Here is a 21,198-nt window from a genome sequence, read left to right on the forward strand (position 1 = left end):
TGAGGCAGGTCACAAAAAGTCCTTCCTGAGTGGATTACATATTTATTACACTATTAGGGTCTCTCCAGGTTAAATCCCTTTCAGAAGTGGATTAAAATGCTATTGGCATCTTGCTAAGATAAGGCACTGGAGTTAAAAGGAGGAAGAAAGGAGATTTCTTACTTAGAGGATCTGATGCAAGCACTGGTTTCGGGATATCTGTTGGGACACCAGGGCCATACTCATTGACAGCAGTTACTCTGAAGAAGTACTCATTGCCAGGGACAAGATTGGACACGTGGAAGCTCGTTTTCTTAACTTCTGGAGTAACTGTTGACCACGTCTTTCTCTCTGCCTCACGTTTCTCCACAATATAATGTGTCACTTGGCTACCACCATCATTTTCAGGAGGGGCCCAGGACACATGGCATGATGTTTTTGTGACATCTGAAACTTTTAAATTAGATACAGGTCCAGGAGTATCTGTAAAGAACCAGAGAATCAGATATACATGTTTTGTCAGCGTCCTTTTTAATTTGTTTCTGAAGGGTTAGAGGGGGCTTTTCAGCAACCTACCCAATACTCTGACATTCACGAACACAGCCTTTTCTCCTGCTGGGTTCACCAGTGTTAAGGAATATTTTCCTGAGTCATCACGGGTAGAATTGGGGATGACCAGGAAGGCCATAGTGTCAACCAGATCGACTTGTCCTCTTCTGACCACATTGTCGATACCCACTTTTCGCCAAGTGACTCTGGGGGCTGGCCGCCCTCTCACTATTGCAAATAGTCGGATGGGGCATCCTGCTCTCACTATGACCAGCTTCCTCATACTGGCATCCAAATCAATCTCCGGAGGTTCTGCAAACATTAATGACATTAAAGTCATTGGTTGATTTTCAGAACATGGGGAAATTCTAGGAGAAATGCAATGGAATGAATCAGGTGCTAAATAAAAGGAGGCATTACCTAGGATTTCTCTAGGCTTGATTGCTTCCTTTAGCTCTGCTGGGCGCCCAATGCCAACTTGATTTTGGGCACACACCCGGAACTCATATTCCTGGTTTTCATCCAAGCTGGTAACGGTGAATTCCATGCGAACGAGTTGTGCTGCAGCATTGCACCTTTTCCAGCCTTCATCAGGTGATGCATCTGCTATTTTGGGTCTCATTTCTACAACATATCCAATTATCGGTGCACCACCATCGTAGACTGGTTTTCCCCATCCAAGAGTTATGGAGTGTTTTGTTGTATCAACCACTTTCAGATTGGTTGGAGGACCAGGTGGTTCTGAAAACAAATTACATGAAGATAAATGAACACACATTTACTACAAGTGATATTTTAATTTGTAAGTTTATATAGTCAATCCTCAAACAAAAAAGGGTCACTCAATATCTCAATTACTGAGTCCTCCTTATTGTCCTTCATAAAAAGTAGAACCTCCCATTGTTTATAGATTTTAGGTGATTTGGTAACAGGTCTATTTGGAAATATGTTGACTAACATAAAGTTTTGATACTATGGATTAACTCACCTAATACCTCTGTGCTTGAAATTAAAAATTGGTGTAATATCAGAAAAAAACAAAACCATCTTACCTATGGGATCTTTTGCCACCACTGGTCTTGATGGTAAGCTTGGTTCTCCAATGCCAATTTCATTTTCTGCCTTGACACGGAACTGATATTCATGTCCTGGGAGGAGATTCTGTACTTTCATACGTCTCTCAGGGATCGCAGTCTTGTTTACAGGAACCCATCGTACCGCATGTTTTTCTTTTTTCTCCAAATAGTATCCTGTGATAGACTTTCCACCATCATATTCAGGTGGATTCCAAACCACAGTCATTTCTTCTTTGCTTATTTTAGTGACTTCTGGGGCATCAGGGCGACCAGGTCTATCATATTTGGTTTTTGCTATGACTGGTTTACTTTCTGTTGGAGGCCCTGTGCCTATTTTATTTTCTGCACGGACTCTGAAAATATATTCATTTCCTTCTATGAGACGTGTTACGGTAGTACCAGGCGTCAAGACAGTAGCAGAATAGGTAGACCAAACCATTCGCTTGCTCTCACATTTTTCTAGAATGTAATTTTGGATTTCACAGCCACCATCATCTTCTGGTGGATCCCAGCGAATAGTACATCTATCACTGGACACATCAGTGATTTTCAGATTTCTTATAGGACCAGGCTTATCTAAAACATTGACAGTGGCAAAGGCCACAAAACTGCCAGCTGTGTTTGTTGCTGTAATTATATATTTACCACCGTCACTTCGCCTTGCTTTGCTAAGAGAGAATTTAGATGAATCAGCACCAGTATCAATCTTGACCCTTGGTGATCTTGTTAAATCTGTAGCATCTTTGTCCTTGGTCCATACAACTTCTGGAAATGGTTTGCCTCTAACACCTGCCTCAAGTCTGATGGTGTCCCCTGCTTTGACAGTTAGCACGCCACTTAATTTCAGATCAAGTACTGGTTTCTGTAAGTCTTCCTTCACAACAACTTCCTCTGTCTTTACCCAATCACTTTCTCCACCTTCATTCTTTGTTTGCACTCTGAACTCATAAATTTGGTTTTCAACACATTTGTCAACCATGTAGTGGGTTTCTTTAATGCTTCCTTTGTGTACTCTTTCCCAGTCAGCACAGCCCTTCAGCCTCCTCTCGACATGATATGACAGATTTGGGCTGCCACCATCATAATCAGGCCGCCGCCACTTTAGATACACAAATGTCTTTCCTTTATCTGCAATATGAAGGTTTTCAGGCTCACCTGGTCTGTCAATTGGGTTAATGGCCAGAATTGGAGTTTTTGTTTCAGTGGTTGGCCCAACACCTACTTTATTCTCTGCACAAACTCGGAAATAGTATTCATTGTTTGCTAAAAGGTTGGCCTTGATTAATCTCTTGGTGACATCTGAAGCAATAATTGACCAGCCTTTCTGGTTTGGTTTACGATATTCTACTATGAAATTCGTTATTTCTGAGCCACCATTGTCAAGTGGGTTTTCCCAAGAAAGTGTGCAGTTCTCTTTGGTTACATTGCTAACTCTCAAATTCTGGCAAGGTCCAGGTCTGTCAAGGACATTAACAATGGCTGAACCTTGGGCATGCCCACTGCTGTTCTTAGCTGAGATGATATACTTGCCATGATCGCTTCTAACAGCTTCTTTAATTTGTAACTCAACACGTGGCAGATCATGAATTAGATCAACCCGCTTATCTCGAGTTAATACTTTGCCTTCCTTAGACCAAGTTATATCTGGTTCAGGTCTGCCTTTGACTCGAGCAAGAATGCGGATAGTTTGGCCCACTCTAACAGTAATAACATCACGACAAGTAACATCAAGTTCTACTTCTGGAGGATGAAGGATATCTTTTGCAACCATGGATTCTGCTAGTTCTCTTGGTTCTCCCTCACCCACAATATTAGCTGCCTTTATACGGAATCTGTACTCATTTCCTTCAATTAGCCCAGGCACCCTAAAGGCACACTGTCTAATGAGTTCATCTTTGTTAATCCTGTCCCACTGTGCTGTGCCAGGTTTCTGACATTCCACTACGTATCCTAGAATGGGGCTACCACCATCACTGAGAGGCTTTGTCCACACCAAGTCAGCTGTTTCTCTGCTCTTGTCTTTCAGTTTAGGATTAATTGGTGGTCCAGGTGGTTTGATGGGCCGACAAGCTTTTATTGGGTCAGAACTTGGAGACGGATTGCTTAGTCCTGCAAGATTTTCAGCAAAAACTCTAAACTCATATGTATTTCCTTCATAGAGTCCAGTCACCCTGAACTTCAGGTCAGCGATAGGTGTTTTGTTGACCCTCACCCACTTGCCAGTTATTTCTCGACGTTCTATGTAGTACCCGGTTATTGGACTGCCACCATCAGACTTTGGCAGGGTCCAAGACACTGTTGCAGCATTTTCAGTAATGTCTGTAACCACTGGTTTACCAGGAGGAGATGGAGGACTAAACTTATGTTTGGCAACGGTAGGTGTGGAGTCAAGGGGAGGACCAACACCCATCTTATTCTCTGCTCTAACTCGGAAAACATATTCATAGCCCTTTTGCAAGTGTGGTATTTTCAGCTTCATCTTACTGCTTCCTGAAGAGACAACACCCCATGTGTCTTTTCTTGTATCTTTTTTCTCAACAATATAATTTATCACAGGGCTTCCTCCATCATCCTTAGGTGGCTGCCATGAGATAGTCATATATTCAGGGGTAATATCCAGAAGATTAATAGGACCTGTTGGTGGACCGGGAACATCAAGAACAGTGAGATGTACGGGCATGGTTTTGGTACCGGCTGCATTGGAAACTGTGATTTGATATTCCCCAGTGTCTTTCCTTAAGCAGTTCTTAATGGTAAGCACGGATGAGTAACTATCAGTTTCAACTGTGTAGTGGTCATCCGTTTTAATCTCACTCCCGTCAGTTGTCCACTTTGCAGTAGGAACAGGTACACCTCTTATGATAGCAGGGAATCTGACAGTGGTCCCAGCTTTTACCACAAGCCCTTCAATTAATTTCACATCTAGCTCCACAGACGGAGGCACTGGAAAGTAAACATGAGGAAATTAGATTCTGATTTTTACAATATGAAAAATTTAAAGAAGAAATAAAATAATAATTCCAATATAGAAAATACCTAGTTTTTCTTGACATTCTATTGGAATAGTTGTATCAGGGAGACCAAGACCCACGATATTTTCAGCTTTTACACGGAATCTATAGGTCTTTCCTTGCTGTAGTCCAGTAACAACACACTCCAAGTTTTTCACAGTCTTGAATTTAGTCCAGTCCTGGGCACCTTCTTCTTGATATTCCACCAAATATCCAGTGATTGGAGAGCCACCATCACGATCTGGCTTATTCCAAACAAGGGAGACTTCAGTCTTGTCAACATCTACATGGTGTAGGTCCTTGGGTGGCCCTGGGGGATCTTCACAAAAAAGGGAAAAAGGAAGTTATGATGAACAAGAAATGTTGTCCAAGACAGTTTAACAGTACTGTTGTATCCAGACAAAGCAACTCACGGAGAGGATCCAGAGCTTTGATGGGTTTAGGTGTTTCAACAAAAGGACCACGTCCATATTGGTTCTCAGCAGCTACTCGGAAGAGGTACTGATTGCCTTCATTCAGATGTTTGGCCAAGTGACTCTTTTTCTTCGACGTTGTTGAAAGAGGTGACCACTGTGCACTGGCAACATCTTTCCTCTCAACTACATAATTTGTAATGACAGAGCCACCATCATCCAGTGGTTCCTTCCACGTAAGGTAACAAGAATCTTTCCTAATCTCACTGACTTCCAGATCTCTAGGTGGCCCAGGTTTATCTGAAAAATGTTAAATAATAGTTAGATAAGTGATTTAATCTAGAAAGAGCAAAAAATGTATAAAATCCATTTTTAATGGCATAAGGATTAAGTTTTTACCTAATACAAGTACTTTCACTGAGACAGTTTTTGAACCAGCTGGATTCTCTACCGTTAAGGAATAAATTCCACCATCTTCATGGGCAGCATTACGAATTTCAAGCTTGCTACCAACTGGAGTAACATCAATTTGGGCCTTGGTTGGAGCCTCTCTGTCTCCTTTTTTCCAGGTTACTTTTGGGAATGGCACTCCTTTGATGACAGCACTAAGCCTTAGAGTATCACCGACTTTAATGTATTGTTCTCTTGCCATGTTGGCATCAAGAATCAAGTCAGGGGGTTCTGGAATAAAGAGAACAGTACATTCAAATTTTATTCTATAATGCATATTACAACTAAGCAAATACAATCAAATATCTATTTTCCTTGTAATTGCAGGTGGAAACATTCTACTCACCAAGTCTGTCTTTTACTAGGACTGGTTCTGGAACATTAGCTGGATCTGATTCACCAGCTTCATTGACTGCAAACACTCGGAACTTATAGGTTTGTCCATCTCGAAGACCAGTGACTTTATAACTAGTTTCAGGACATGACTCAGGAGTGTGATTGGCTCTTCTCCACTCTTCATCTCCAACTTTCTGGTACTCCACAATATAACCCAGTATCTTGCTCCCACCATCATGACGTGGTGGCTGCCACATTAGATCAACTGAATTACATGTTGTATCTATTGCTTCAGGATTAACAGGTGGACTTGGCTTAGCTATACAATAAAAGAAAATAAAGACAAAAAATAGTTAGTATATGGCTGAAACAAAGTTTGATAATATGAAAACTGAATGAATGCTTCAATACTATACCAATTGGATCTCTTGCAAAAACTGGTTTGGATGGTGGGCTTGGATCTCCAATGCCAACTTCATTTTCTGCAGAAACCCGGAATTCATACTGACATCCTTCTAGAAGATCAGGAACCCTAAATTTAGTGTATGGGTGGATAGGTTCTTTGGTAACTCTAGCCCACCGTTTAGACATAGTTTCCTTCTTTTCCAGGATGTAGTTTGTAATAGGCTTTCCTCCATCATGTGGCTTGTTCCAAGTTACTAACGCAGAGTCCTTGGTGACTTCTGTAACAATTGGCTGATCAGGTGCATCAGGAACCCCTATAGCAAATATAAGCAAATAAATTAGAAGTTTAGCTCTTTCAATTAACTATAATAAGCACTGAATCACCAAAAGGAAATATAATACATACTGAAACGATCTCTGGCTTTCATTGAATCAGACACCAGAGGATCACTTATTCCATACAGATTCTCAGCATATATCCGGAAAATGTAATCTTTTCCTTCAAGCAGTTTCGGAACTTTGCAGGTTGTTTTAGCACAGGCAGATGTCACAGGCATCCAAACGTCTTTACCCACCTCCTTTTTCTCAATAATATAATTGGTAATTTCACTTCCCCCATCATCTAAAGGTGGTTTCCAAGAGATGACCATGTACTCTTTGGTCACCTCATCAAAATGGACGGGTCCTACTGGTGGCCCAGGACGATCTGCAGAAAAAAAAAATCATAGCACAAAATGTTATTCCTAGCTCTATTTTTTAAAGAACATCAAGTCTATTAATCTTGCTAATTATTACTTACCAACAACATTAACTTGACAGAACCCTTTCCTGGAGCCTGTACTATTCTCCACAACTACACAGTATTTGCCAGAATCAGAACGTTTCGCCTTGATCTTCTCTAGAGCAAGTGTTGTTGGAGTAGTCTTTATATGAGTGCGATCGTCTTCTAGCACATCAACTTCATCTTTGAACCAACTAACCTTAGGCTGTGGTTTGCCTGAGTAGTGCCCAGTGAGGGCAAAAGCTTCACCAACTCGAACTGTGAGCTTATCTCTGAAGTCCAGGTCAAGTGTTGGGGGAGCTAGAGTTTACAATCATAAAAACAAGTCATTTTTACTGATGTCTCATGAGAACTTTATAAATGTACATGCTTTCAAAGTATGAACTGTAGCAGACACATACCCAGCTCATCCTTGCAAGTGATTGGCTTGGTGCAAAATGATGGTTTTCCTTGTCCAACGATATTGACAGCACTGACACGGTACTCATAGGTATCACCTTCTTTTAAGCCTTTAACAGTGTATTTTCTGCTAAGCAAGTTGTCATTTGTAACTTTGTGGAACTTCTCAGTTCCAATGAGCCGGCTTTCTAGGACATAGTTAATAATTTCGGATCCACCATCATATTTGGGAGGTTTCCAAGTCAAAGTTACAGAATCTTTAGTAACTTCTTTGACTTGCAGTTCTTCAGGACGCTCTGGTACAGCTGTGATTATAATTACAGTGAAATTACATATTGTGAAAGCAGTGGAATGTAGTAAATACTCCTTTCTGAGGATTTCATTTAAATATGAAATAAATAATGCACTTCAGTCATTAACAAAAATGATCTCATCATAGACCTATTAGAGCTAGGAACGTCCCAATACAACATAATTTCCTCAATTGATAGATGAGGAAATAGAGATTCACTGAAATTAAATAATTTTAAAAAGGTCTCCAGAGTCTGTGGTTTTAGAGTTAAGAAAATAATTCAGTTTCTCCTTTGCCATCAAACAGTAAATTTTTTAAAAAGTGCAGCACACATGGAAAAAATCTGATGAATCATGTATATTCCTATAATCTTTTTCATAATCACTATGAAAACACATCTAATCACACACTGAATAGTTCCCTAATAAATGCCTGTCAAAGAAATGAAATCTATAGCAATTATATATAAATGTCACCATAGCCTTTTATTAAATGAGTAAAGAGGTAATTAAGCATAAACTCTAAATTGTACTTACTTATCGGATCTCTGATGACAAGTGCATTTGGCGTCTCAACAAATGGGCCCATGCCTACACTATTTTCAGCTGCGATTCGGAAAAAGTAGGATTTCCCTTCAGTGAGACCCTGGACGACAGCACTTTGTCGGGTGACTGTGCATGTCACTGGGGTCCACGCTCTGCGGTCAGATTCTCGCTTCTCGATGACATAGTTGGTGATTGGAGAGCCCCCATCATCTTCTGGAGAAAACCACGTCAGTTTGCAGGAGTCGTTGGTCAGGGTGTCAGACAGGAATGGTTCTCCAACAGGACCTGGCACATCTGGGAATAAGAGAAACGATTTCAAGCTGTTTGTCTTCAGTGAACCACAAGGCTCAACATGTGTTACCCTCTGTTTTTGTTTTTGGGTTTTTTTGGTTACCAGGGATCGAACTCGGGTCCTTGCGCTTGCGCAGCAAGCAGCAAAACCACTGAGCTAAATTCCCGGCCCTACTCTCTGTTTTTAAAAAGGAGATAAACATGTGACCATGAAGAAAATAAAGTTTTGTGTCTATTAATTGAGTTGCTGTCCCATTTATATTTTACCACACTTTTAAATCAAGTAGGTTTACAAAACTTATGGGCTGCCATGGTTTTAGTAGCTACCAAAGAGAGAAAAGAAATGATTTTTTCCTATTATTTATCTTTTATTTTGGTCTTTATTTATATTTTGGATTTCTCATATGAGAAAAATCATGCAGTATTTAAACTTGTGTTTGATTTATTTCACTTAACTCTATGGTCTCGTGGTGCATCCATTTACCTATGAATGCCTCAAGTTTAAGAAGTAAAATTTGTATCAGATGGGAGGGTGCTGTGGGGAGGAGAGGGTGGGATAGTCAGAGTGACATGACTGCTTTTAGTGTTCTTTCCTCTCCCTGGGGGAAAGAGGGAGAGATTGTTTTTCCTGGGTGGACAGTTAATCAGGGAGCAGTACATCAGGCCCACATCTCAGGATTGTGAGGGCTTAAATGTTAATATAGAAGTACATAGCTGGGGATTTAGCTCAGTGGTTTCGCCGCCTACTGCGGAAGCACAAGGACCCAAGTTCAATCCCCGGTATCGAAGAAAAAAAAAAAAAAAAAAAGAAGTGCACTGGTTTTCCAGTTAAAGTCACAGGTGTCTAGGAGGAAAAGGATTTAGGAGCTTAAAGCTAACCTAAAATCTTTTAGGACTTTTGCTGAATGAAATGTTTTTCCTTACACTATTTTTATATTGGTTATGTTAATAGAGGAGTGGCTATTTTCACATGGAAATTATGGTCATTTGGGTGAGGCTGTGCCTAGAATGAGGAGTGGGAGGGCTTCATCTGCTGAACAAATTCGTGGATTAAAACAACCAAGAGGTATAAAAAAAACCTTGTGAAGTTTAACTCCACATTCGGTGACTAGAAATGAAATACTAATTACTAAATACGATGCTTCTCTTCAATTAGAGTACTGAAACCCTCAAAGAGGTTCTGCATTATTATGATAATTATCAAGTAAGCCTAGTTTCATGGTGTGAAAACTGCCATTACTGACAAATTATTAAACATTCACGTACATTTGTAAGAAAGTTCCATTCATGAAAACTAAATAATAACACCGTAGGTGTTAATGGTGGCATGTTACATAAAAAATATAATGTATAGCAAGAATACAAGCATACAGATTATATGTACGATAAAAAAGCAAAGAGATGATTTAAAAATTCTAATAATGCACAATGAGATTCTCAATGAGTTTCCTTATTTTCCAAAATCTTTATAATATAATTTCATTACTACAGCATAGCTTTATTGTAGATATAATTAAAATACTTGCTTAAAAATTGTGTGGACAAATCAAAAGTATTTACCTAATACATCAACAATAATTGTCTTCTTTCTTTCTCCCCCTGCATTTTTGGCAAGCAGAGAATAGACGCCTTGATGGCTTCTCTGGCAGTTCTTAATGACCATGGATGAGCTAATGGCTGTGCTCTCAATGGCAGCTTCCTGAGGTAAGGCTCTTTCATTCATGCTCCAGGTGACGGTGGGAGGAGGCTTCCCAGACACATAGGCAATGATCCGGATCACCCCTCCAGCATGGACCACAATTCTGTCTCTGACACTGGCATCTAGCTGAAGGTCAGGTACAACTGGAAAACAACCGAAAATCACAGATGTGATTTCCATTTTCAATCTGAAACATGAATATTGATAAAATACTAAAAGTATTGCTAGTTACCAATTCTGTCCTTCATTTCAATGATATCTGTGACTTCTCCAGGTTCTCCAATGCCAGCAATGTTGACTGCTCTCACCCTGAATTTGTAGAATGCGCCTTCTTTCAAGTCAGTCACAACAAGTTTTGTTCCTCTCACTTCTTTATCTTTGCCCTGGGGAAAAAAATCATACATATTTGAAAATTAGTATACTTCTTTCTAGTTTCTTGTTTAATAGCTTTATAAAGTACAAACCAGCAGCCTATTTGCTCTTTCAGGAAAATTGTAGCAAGTTTAGGTTTTAGGAATCAGATATTAGAGACAACACTGAATGGGATTAGTTTCCAGAAATTATGTTTTAAAATTGTTGTCAAATGATTGAAAAAGCCACTGCTCATTTATTCCATGGTTTATAACTAAAAGAAGTTATAATATGACAATTTTTGATTACTTTTAAATTGACACATGATAATCATACATATTTATGGGGTACAGTGGTAATTCAATGCTTGTATACAATGTTTAATGATAAAATCAGGGTAATTAACATTTCCATTTCCTTAAACATTTGACATCTCTTTATGTGGGGAACCTTCAAACTCCTCTAGTTTGTTATAAAATTAATAATGTGTTGTTATTAACTGTAGTCACACTACTGTCGTAGAACACTAGAACTGATTTCTGCCATCTATTTTGGTATCCATTATTGGGCCTTCCCTCTCTCCCCTAACCCTAACCTGATTAAATTTTTGAAATTAACAGATATTTAGATGATCAGTTATGATTCTATTACTTTTCTGATTTCTTAATCCAAAAGTATACATAGAAGTTAATGGGATAGAGAATAACTGCTACAATTTTAGGTTACTCATAGTACCTTTTCCCACTCATCTTTTCCTTCTTCCTTGTATTCAACAATGTATCCAGTTACTCTGGATCCACCATCTTTTAATGGGGGAGACCACTCTAGGTCCACAGATGATTTAGTCCAGTCTGTCACTTTGGGAAATGGAGGGCCAGGAGGAGCTGTAAAGAACCAGTATACATCAGTATTCTTGACTTCTCTATGATCCTTTTGGAAAGTAAGATTTTTTTTATGAGTGATTGCAAGCCTTACCAATTGGATCTCTAGCAGTCACTGGATCTGATGGGAGACTTGCTGGACCTACACCAGCAGCATTGATTGCATATACCCGGAACTGATAGTCAGAACCTTCAATAAGACCAGTCACTTTATAAGAAACACCCAAAGTCATGGCTTTGATAGGACCTCGGTTAACCCTCTTCCATCTCTTTGACGTGGTATCTTTCATTTCTAGCCAGTATCCGGTCACAGGAGAGCCTCCATCATATTCTGGCTCTTCCCAGTTGACTGTCATGGAGTCACGAGTCACACTGCTAACTGTTGGTTTATCGGGTGGTCCAGGAACAGCTGTGGAAAAAATTAATTTATAAGAAATTGTACAAGTCACAAATAAGCAAGGCTTTGTACATGAAAATGTTGTCCTACTCACAGAAGAGGTTTCGTGCTGTTTCAGGTTCACTGTCAAGTGGCTCTCCAATGCCGTATTTATTCTGGGCCATAATTCGGAATACATATTCATGGCCTTCCAGCAATTTGGGAATTGTGTACATGCACTCTTTAGGTTCACTGGAGACACGTACCCATGTCTTCCTGTTAGCTTCTCTTTTCTCGATTACATAGTTTGTAATCTTAGACCCACCATCATCTAGAGGCGGAAGCCAAGATATTGTCATTTGATCTGCTGAAACAGATTCGAATTTTATGGGTCCCACTGGAGGGCCAGGACGACCTAAAACGGTTCAGACAAAGAACATTTTGTTAGTTCTGTGATTTTAAAATACAGACAGAAATATATGTAGTTTTAATCAAACCATGAAATCTTTACCAAGGACATTCAATCTCATCTCCTTTGATGCTGTTCCCAGGTTATTTACAGCTGTGATGGTATATAAGCCTGTGTCACTTCTGCGAGACTGTGGAATAACTAAAGTGCAAGTATCATCCACCACCAGTTTGTTGACATGGGTGTCATAGACAACAGGTTCTTTGTTATCAGGCTTCTTTGGAGGAGCTTTAAACCAGGTAAGGGTTGGGAATGGCACACCTTTAATTTTGGCCACAATGTTAACATCTGTTCCTTCCTCGACTTCCATGAATTCTTTTAGTTCAATTGATGGTGGGCCTAAGTTATAAAAATATAAAATATGAAAATATGCAAAAAAGTACTGACAGATAGAAATTAGAATTCACAGTGACTATTTTATAGCTATTCAGATCTACTCTACAGTCAGACTTTGTAGCCCAGTTCAATATAAAGAATGAGGCTGTCTTTAACACTAGCTTGGGGAAGAGGTATATGTAGTTATCATGCATGAATGTTTATTGGATCTGCATGTTGTTATTCATCAGCTAATGCCTCTCTTTTCTTTGACATCATTATGCATGTGCATAATCTGACAAAAAGGCAGAGAGGAATGAAGATCACTAGCTAAGGGTGGGGACATTTTCTTTAATATTTATGCAAAGTTATGAAGAAATTTACACTGTTCACTCTGAGGTGAATTCCCTTTATAAGAAATACACCTGCTAGTAGAGGCAAAACAATGTTCCACAGATTTATTATAAGACTGTGCAAAGAGGGTAGTAACTAGAGCCTCTTTACTTTGAAAAGAGAAATGAACAAATACACAGAAGTAGTAATGGTAGTAATAATTAAAGGAAGGTTATAATCATATTTGTATGTATATTCAATCAAAATGGATATATCTTTTTCTCAAGTAGAGAAAAATAAACTAGATTTTGAAGATGAATTAGACATAGGAGTTGATAAGCAAATGGTTAGCTATTTTCTGACACTTTTGAGTAGGATAAGAACTGCTTTAACTTCTGGTAAATAAAATAGCTTGTCATGGAGAAAATTGTAATTTCTTTAATGAGGAAAACGGTGACATGAAAAGAAATATGATAGTTCTGCCAAAGTTGAGGGAATAATTAAGAACTGTGTTCACAGGAGTTTCCTATCTCTTTTTAAGTTTGGACCATTATCAACTATTTAAAAAGGCAGTCATAAAGAGGAAATTCTCTGTCAGTATGTTGACACTTACATGTCTGGTCTTTGACAGTCACGGGACCAACAGTGGACGAAGGTTTGCTGACACCCGCAGCATTGACAGCTTTGACTCTGAATTCATATTCCCCACCCTCGATGAGGTCTTCAACAGTAAATTCCAGTTCTTCCACATCACGCTTATTACACTGTTTCCATGCCTCTTTCTTTGTCCCGGTAGGGTCCCATGCAAGGCATTCAACAATATAGTGGGTGACAGGGGAGCCCCCATCATTCTTAGGAGGTTTCCATGACAGGTGTACTGTGTTCTTTGTTATAAGGCCGATCTTGAGTTTAATAGGAGGGTCAGGAGGATCTGTAAAAATAGTTCAAGGAAGTATTAAGTATTATTTATAAAAGTAATGTTTAATTTTGAGAAGATATTTTAAACTTAGATTTTAAATCTTACATATTGGATCTCTGGCAGTGGTCCTCTGAATGGTTTCCACAGGTGGGCCAACTCCAAAACGGTTTTCTGCTCTCACACGGAAGAAATATTGCTGTTCAGAGATGAGATCAGGCACTACAAATGAGGTGCTCCCACAGTTTGGATTGACTTTCGTCCAGGCTTTTCCATCAATGGTCTTTTTCTCGATAACATAGCCTTTGATCCTATCTCCTCCATCATCATCTGGCATCTTCCACGAAAGTCTGCAACTACCCCTGGTGATGTCGCTGACTTTCAGATCTTTGGGTGGCCCAGGTACATCTGTTGGATGAAAATCACAATGTGAACAATGTTTCTTAGTAGTTTAAAAATAATTTGTTCTTACTCTGTGACAGCTTTTGAAGTCTTTCTTACCCATGACTTTAACTCTGCAATTTGCAGTCTTCTGTCCTGCTTTATTCTTGGCGGTGATGCTGTATTTGCCTGAGTGAGACCGTTTACACTCTGGAATAATGATTACTGATGAGTTCTCAGCAGTCTCCAGCTATAAAAAGAAAATAACAGTGACCCACTGAATGAGATAAAATAGTACTGAAGAGCCATATTCTGAATTATTTCAATTATCATTTTTTTTTACCTGTGCATCTTCAGGTATGTCATGAATTCCATCCTATTAGAAAAGAAAGATGGTTGTAGTATAAATACTTCTATTGATTCAATGGGAAACATGGGAGACTTATAATTTTCTTACCTTCACTGCCTTCTTTGCCTTTCCATCAAATTCCCAAGATGATTTTGGTGTTGGGCGTCCCTTGATGACAGCAGGGATTCTAATCTGGGAGCCAGCCTGACAAACCAGACAGTCTTGTGCTCCAATGTCAATGAAAACCTCTGGTACCTCTGTAATACCATGAGTAAGGATTTAGCTGACGTTTCTCAAAAAAAGTAATTGACATGCTCAGTTGATTTATCAATTTCATAATAGGATCCCAAGAATAAGGAGTTGTACCTTGAACATCAGTGGCAGGAATCTCTCCAGTTGTGTCACTTGGTTCAGATTCACCAGCTTCATTGACAGCTTTCACTCTGAACTTATATTTCCTGAGTTCTTTCAGATTAGGCACCGTATATTCACAGGTAGGTATAAGTTTGTCTGGTTCATTGACTGGTTTCCAGTCAGTGGAACCTTCTTCCTGCATTTCTACAATGTATCCTTTGATTGGGCTGCCACCATCTTTGGCTGGAGGTTTCCATGCTAGTGAGATGGTTGACTTTGTTTTATCTTTGACCTCTGGACGAGAAGGTGGCCCAGGTGGGTCTAAGAAAAAAAATTAAAACATTAGAGTTCAAAGGTAATAGAAAACTAGTTTTTTTTTTCCTAGCCCACCCTTCCCTATTTACAAAGACTTTATTTCCATTTCTCAGCATTTTTCCTTTCCCTTCTTTCCTTTCCCCTGCCCCTCCCACTACCCCTACCCCTTTGGACCTTTTCTTTCTATTTTACATTATCAATTATTCATTCTAATCATTGGTACATTTTAGGTATACAATATAATCACATTCATCATTGGAAATTTGCACCTTTACATAGTCTCTCTTGGTTCTTATTTTTCACCCTTGCCCAGCCCTCCCTTCAACCCCTCCATTCCTCCCTATTTACAAAGATTTTGTTCCTATTTTTCCATTTTCTCATATTAATCCCATTCCCTTCTATCCTTTCCCCTAGCCTTCCCACTTCCTTCCCCTTTGCCCCTTTTCTTCCTATTTCACATTACCTATTATACATTTTAGTCCTTATTTACACTTTCAGTTTCTCACACCAGAGGAACTATTCAGTATTTATACATGTGTGTCCTATTTATTTCACTTAAGAGTATTGGCTCAATGTGCATCCACTCAGCTATAAATGTCTCTAATTTCTCATTTTTTATGGCTGAGTCGGACTCCATTTTATTTAAAAAACCACATTTTCTTTATCCAGTCTCCAGTTGATGGGCATTTGGGCTGTTTCCAAGTTTTAGCTATCACAAACTGTGCTGCTATGAACATGGGTGCACATATATCACTGTGGTATGATTCTTTTAATTCTTTGGGGAAGATCCCCAGCAGTGGAATAGCGGGGTCAAATGGGACTTTCAGTCCTAGTTCTTTGAGGTATCTCCATACTGATTTCCACAGTGCTTGCACCAGTCTACACTCCCACCAGCAGTGGAGCAGGGTTCCTCTTTCCCTACAGCCCCGCAAGCATTTGTTATTGGTTGATTTCATGATAGCAGCCATTCTTTCTGGTGTGAGGTGGAATCTCAGCGCTGTTTTCATTTGCATCTCTTGAATGACCAGTGATGTTGAACATTTTTTCATGTATTTATTTGCTATTTCTACTTCCTTGTCTGAGAAATGTCTGTTCATTTCAGATGCCCATTTTCGGATTGGGTCTTTAAATTCGGGAGGTCTGATCTTTTTAAGTTCTTTATAAATTCGAGATAGTAGACCTTTGTCTGAGGAAAAGCAGGTGAAGATTTTTTCCCACATTGTGGGTTGTCTCTTCACACTGCTGGTGGTTTCTCTTGCTGCGCAGAAGCTTTTTAATAAGAAGAGACCCCACTTGTTGATTGTTTGTGCTAGTTCATGGGCAACTGAGGTTTTGTTCATAAAATCTTTTCTTACACCGATGTCTTCAAGAGTTCTACCTAACCTCTGTTCCAACCGGTTCAGAGTTTCTATTTTAATATTTAGATCTTTAATCCATTTCGATTTTAGTTTAGTGCACGGTGAGAGATATAGATCTAGTTTTAATCTTTGGCATGTTGAAACCCAATTTTAGAAAACTAGTTTTATGTACTAGTTTTGCTGCACATGATTATTTGTTATTTTTATTCTATTAAAATATGGATGCTAAACAGAATAAGACATATAGGAAATAGTGTATTTAACTTTAGAATTAATGCAAAAATTGAGAAAGTAACTAACTGGAAAAGGAAAGATTGTTCACTATCTTTAGTTTAGATCTACATTCTCTTTACACAATCGGTGAAAAGTTGTTTTACTTTTGAGATTCTCCTGAAGAGATTTTACAGTATTTTTACTGAAAAGTGATTTTATCACAATATGAAAATTAAAAATGATTTTATCACTAGCTAGTAAACCTTTGAAGACAAACTAATTTTAGTGTTCTTTGGAGTAGGATCAGTACACAATAATAACATGACAATATTTGACATTTCTGAGAGTGTCTTCCAGTTGCAGAAACTTCTTTACTCCATTTGTCTTTTTAGTCATAACTCTTTTCCCTCTCTGCATAGTGTACATCCTTGAACATAGTCTATGCTCAATGCTAGCTTGCTGAATGAGTGCTTGACTACCTTACTTTTTTCTTCATATAGCACTTGAGAATATTTTAAACCTTTTCAGTGCATAGTTGAATTGTTTTATACAGATAATCTAGTCAGAGAAATTATATAGCAAATAGAATTAGCTACTAATGTCACATTATTTTCATTTTTGAACTGATGTGCTCATAGATCATTCAGAAGAATTTTCCTTTTTTATGTGGCTTTAGTCTTTGCCTGAGAATTTGATATCTTTACTCAATAAATATCATTGAAAAGCTAACAACATTTTCCTGAATTCCTACAGGAGGGTCTGTCTAGTTGGGAAAAATGATATCCATAATATCAAATGAGATAGAAGTTTATTAAACCATGATAGCACAGGGGAGTTTATAGTCCAGGTCCTCATTATTGTAATTACTCACAAAACACTAGCTTTAATCCAAGAGTTTAGAAATGGTATGCTTTTATATATGTGTATATATGTGTGTATATGTGTGTGAATATGCATATACACACATATCTATTCTGATAGTCTATGTGAATATCAATGTTTTTAGTTTAATTAATGAAACTGAGGCTGGGCCAACAGTATCATGAGTTTGAGTCCTGCCTGGACAACTTAGTGAGACTTTATCTCAAAATAAAAAGAGCCAGGGATATAGCTTAATGGTAGAGAGTGCCTGGATTCATTCCCCCCAGTTCAACTCCCAGAGTGGGGGAAAAAAAAGGAAAGAAAAAGAAAAAAATGTTGATATAGAAACTATGGGAAATTTAAGAACAGAATTATCCATTTAGTAATTGTGTCCTTTAGAAATGTGTCCCAGAAACGGAAGTGTACTTACATATGGGGTCTCCTGCAAGAGCTGGATCTGATGGTTCACTTGGAGGGCCAATTCCTGCAGCATTTATTGCCATGGCTCTGAACTGGTATTTAACTCCTTCAATCAAGCGGGGAACATTAAATTCCACACCCTTCAATCCCACTTTGGTTATTGGTGCTCGGCTAACACGTGACCAGTAGGCACCACCCTCTTCTCTCTTCTCCAGCCAGTAGCCAGTAATCGGAGAGCCACCATTGTCCAAAGGAGGAGTCCAGCTCACTAGCATTGAGCCTTTGGTGCGCTCCAAGACTTGTGGCTTTCCAGGAGGTCCAGGGAGGCGATAAGGATCTTGAATGACAACTTTGTCTGATTTGCACTCATCGCTGGTTCCATATTTATTCACTGCCCTGACTCGGAACTCATACTGGCCATTGGGGATAAGCTTCCAAATCTAGAAATTAGATGAATAGAAATTTCTTACAAAGAATTTCATAGGTTGTTTTTTCACTTATTTTAAAAGAACTTATTTTGGGGAAGATCTCTATGAAGAGAAACAAATATATTGATTCAACACATGGGAATGACAGAGAAAAGGAGAGAGCCCTTTTAAAATAAGAATATGTAAATTTTCTGTACCTCATAGTGGAGCTCTCAAGTAAAAGAGTATCTGCATATCAAATCATATAAATAACATTATGTGCATGGTGCTAAATGTTACAATAACAAAATAATAGCTTCTTGCATGTAGTTTTGACTTTAATCATTGAATTACACTATAATCAGAGTCATGTCCATTTAATGAGTATAGGAAAATATTTAGAAGAACTTACCCCAAATCTTCTCTCTACAGCAGTGTTGGTGACTTCCTCCCATTCAGATTTTTTCCTACTTGCGTCACGTTTGTCAATGACATAATGAGTGATTTCACTGCCACCATTGTCTAGAGGGGCATCCCATGTCAAGTAGCAGGATTCAGCTTTAATGTCAGTAACAGCAAGATTTCTTGGTGGGGATGGACGGTCTGGAAAGATACCAACAGAGATTGAGAAGGCATTCTTAAACAGACAATGGATTTCTTTTTGACATAAGAAGCCAGGGACATACCATATACTTCAATGTGAACATTTCGGAACACTGATCCAAGGCGATTAGAAGCAGTGACTGTGTAAGTGCCTTTGTCCTCTCGGACTGCCTTGGCAATGCTAAGCTCAGTCTTTGCCTCACTTCGGGATACCTCTTCTGTGGTTATTTTAAGTGCATCAGTGGGTTTTTCTATCACTTTCTCATTCTTAGACCACTCAATCTTAGGCATTGGAAGTCCTGTCACATCTGCAGGGATGCTAACAGGTTCTCCTGCCATCACTTTGATGGTGTCTCCTCGAACAGCCAGACGCAACTTAATAGTTGGAGGCACTGCAAAGAGAAGAGAAAGAGGAGAAACGCAAAGTCATAAGGATGCTCTTTTCATTGACAGGCAAACAGCAGCACTGAAAGTATGTTAAAATTACTATATCCAGGATCCATACCTTCATCATCTTGTATGACTACGTTAAGAGGCAGGGATGGTTCACTTTCACCAATCTCATTGACGGCTTTGACCCGGAACTCATACATTTGGTGTTCATCAAGATTTTCAACCAGAAAAGATGTGGTTGGGCAGAGTCGCTTGTTAACTCTTTCAAAGTCAGGTTTGTCATGACGCCGCTTTTCAATGATATATCCTTGGATGGGAGAGCCGCCATCACTGCGGGGTTCTTTCCAGTCAAGGGTGATGGTGGACTTGGTCCTTTCTGTATATGTGAGCCTTTCAGGAGATGTTGGAGGACCTTTAACCAGAGACAAGTGAAATCGTGAGCATGAGATTAACATTCACATAAGAAACAGTATCTCATTTCAATTCAATTTTGTAAAGAATAGGCTTTTTGGCATCGCCTTATATATCTATCTTTATAATCTTTCCCAGAACATATCAGTTATCAGAATTATGAAACGTTCTTGCAGACTGAATTTTTCTTAGCAAACTCTCTATCAAGATTATTAAATAAAAATAAATCAAAGGGCGTATAGCTTTTTACATTTAGCATTTTACATTGTTTACTTCTGCCATAGGAAAAGCTTCTAATCCTAGTGAACTATGAAAATAGGTCTGTGAAGTGCTTCTTTGGATGACCAGCCAAGAGCAAAGTATTTCTTCTTTAACAGACAGTGGCTATGGCTACTGTATACACTTTGAGTCATGCTGCCTCAAATGTGGGTTTAAAATATGATGGAAAGAGAATTTACATTTATGCTACTACTGTTTTATGTCCGGAAGGGGAAAACCAAAAGATTAAGTTTTGAATGGTGAACTAGACTCAATCTACACTAGCTACAGTTACTGCAACTAGGAGCTATGGATTTAGCTCTGATCTCTTGCTTTCAGCATAATTTGAGGTACAATGGACTTTTTAAGCTGAGTTGCAACAGTGGTATAGGATGTAATTTTCTCCCCTACCCCCAGTGGTGGTCATAAAGGAGTAGGTCCTTTGGTTTCTCCAGGGGTGGGTCTTCAAAAAGGTCTTGCTCTCTTTAATGGAATGTCAGTGTACACAATTTGCATGTTTCATCTTAGTTTCTGGGAGATTTCCTTGGTTGGGATAGTCCTTTATGGTTTTAGGTTTCCCTATCCTTCCACTGTAGGGACTTCTTAGTAGCAGAGTAAGACTAAGGGCATTTATCCTAAGGCAATCATCTGTCCCTTAATCTTTTAGAGAAACAAGGAACTCTATTTATATTGTTAAATTAAACAAACCTACTTCAATGTGTTCTACTGGGTAGATTTAATACTTCTAAATTACTTTTAGATAATTACTAAGCCCCACTAGGGCCAAGTTTTTAAGTACAGAAAACTATGTGTGATTAATATACTTAGAGCCAAAAATTACATTGCAATTATACCAATTATGCTATCTTTAAAGTTGCTAGTAGTTACTTGATTTACTTAGTACTCCCTAGATAGTCTTTAGATCTGAGTCTGTTGGGAGTTTGAAGCTATGCTCAGCAAATAAATGATATAACTAGAATGAAAACAGTAGTTGTTTTATAAATACAG

General features: G+C 38.8%; 1 protein-coding gene across 18 annotated transcripts in view; it reads right to left on the reverse strand.

Moving 5' to 3' along the window:
* Ttn (titin) overlaps window positions 1–21,198 on the reverse strand; it is a 274,910-nt gene that overhangs the window by 59,693 nt on the left and 194,019 nt on the right. For all 18 annotated transcript variants that reach the window (XM_087196546.1, XM_087196551.1, XM_087196550.1 and 15 more), the window contains 29 exons: window positions 19,634–19,933; window positions 19,212–19,520; window positions 18,938–19,128; window positions 18,129–18,558; window positions 14,964–15,272; window positions 14,706–14,854; window positions 14,592–14,624; window positions 14,369–14,498; window positions 13,976–14,275; window positions 13,565–13,882; window positions 12,346–12,642; window positions 11,950–12,249; window positions 11,553–11,867; window positions 11,313–11,461; window positions 10,459–10,609; window positions 10,088–10,369; window positions 8,228–8,530; window positions 7,402–7,704; window positions 7,019–7,300; window positions 6,626–6,925; window positions 6,231–6,533; window positions 5,825–6,133; window positions 5,428–5,709; window positions 5,029–5,328; window positions 4,641–4,934; window positions 1,581–4,547; window positions 949–1,269; window positions 556–840; window positions 163–462 (listed from right to left, as the gene is read on the reverse strand). In XM_087196546.1, coding sequence (XP_087052672.1) covers window positions 163–462; window positions 556–840; window positions 949–1,269; window positions 1,581–4,547; window positions 4,641–4,934; window positions 5,029–5,328; window positions 5,428–5,709; window positions 5,825–6,133; window positions 6,231–6,533; window positions 6,626–6,925; window positions 7,019–7,300; window positions 7,402–7,704; window positions 8,228–8,530; window positions 10,088–10,369; window positions 10,459–10,609; window positions 11,313–11,461; window positions 11,553–11,867; window positions 11,950–12,249; window positions 12,346–12,642; window positions 13,565–13,882; window positions 13,976–14,275; window positions 14,369–14,498; window positions 14,592–14,624; window positions 14,706–14,854; window positions 14,964–15,272; window positions 18,129–18,558; window positions 18,938–19,128; window positions 19,212–19,520; window positions 19,634–19,933 — 10,512 coding nt within the window. The remainder of the gene's footprint in view (window positions 1–162; window positions 463–555; window positions 841–948; window positions 1,270–1,580; window positions 4,548–4,640; window positions 4,935–5,028; window positions 5,329–5,427; window positions 5,710–5,824; window positions 6,134–6,230; window positions 6,534–6,625; window positions 6,926–7,018; window positions 7,301–7,401; window positions 7,705–8,227; window positions 8,531–10,087; window positions 10,370–10,458; window positions 10,610–11,312; window positions 11,462–11,552; window positions 11,868–11,949; window positions 12,250–12,345; window positions 12,643–13,564; window positions 13,883–13,975; window positions 14,276–14,368; window positions 14,499–14,591; window positions 14,625–14,705; window positions 14,855–14,963; window positions 15,273–18,128; window positions 18,559–18,937; window positions 19,129–19,211; window positions 19,521–19,633; window positions 19,934–21,198) is intronic.

This window comes from Heterocephalus glaber, unplaced genomic scaffold (genome assembly GCF_053883595.1).
Source record: "Heterocephalus glaber isolate CG9 unplaced genomic scaffold, H.glaber_assembly_v1.0 deba00000347, whole genome shotgun sequence".
Classification (NCBI taxonomy): domain Eukaryota; kingdom Metazoa; phylum Chordata; class Mammalia; order Rodentia; family Bathyergidae; genus Heterocephalus; species Heterocephalus glaber.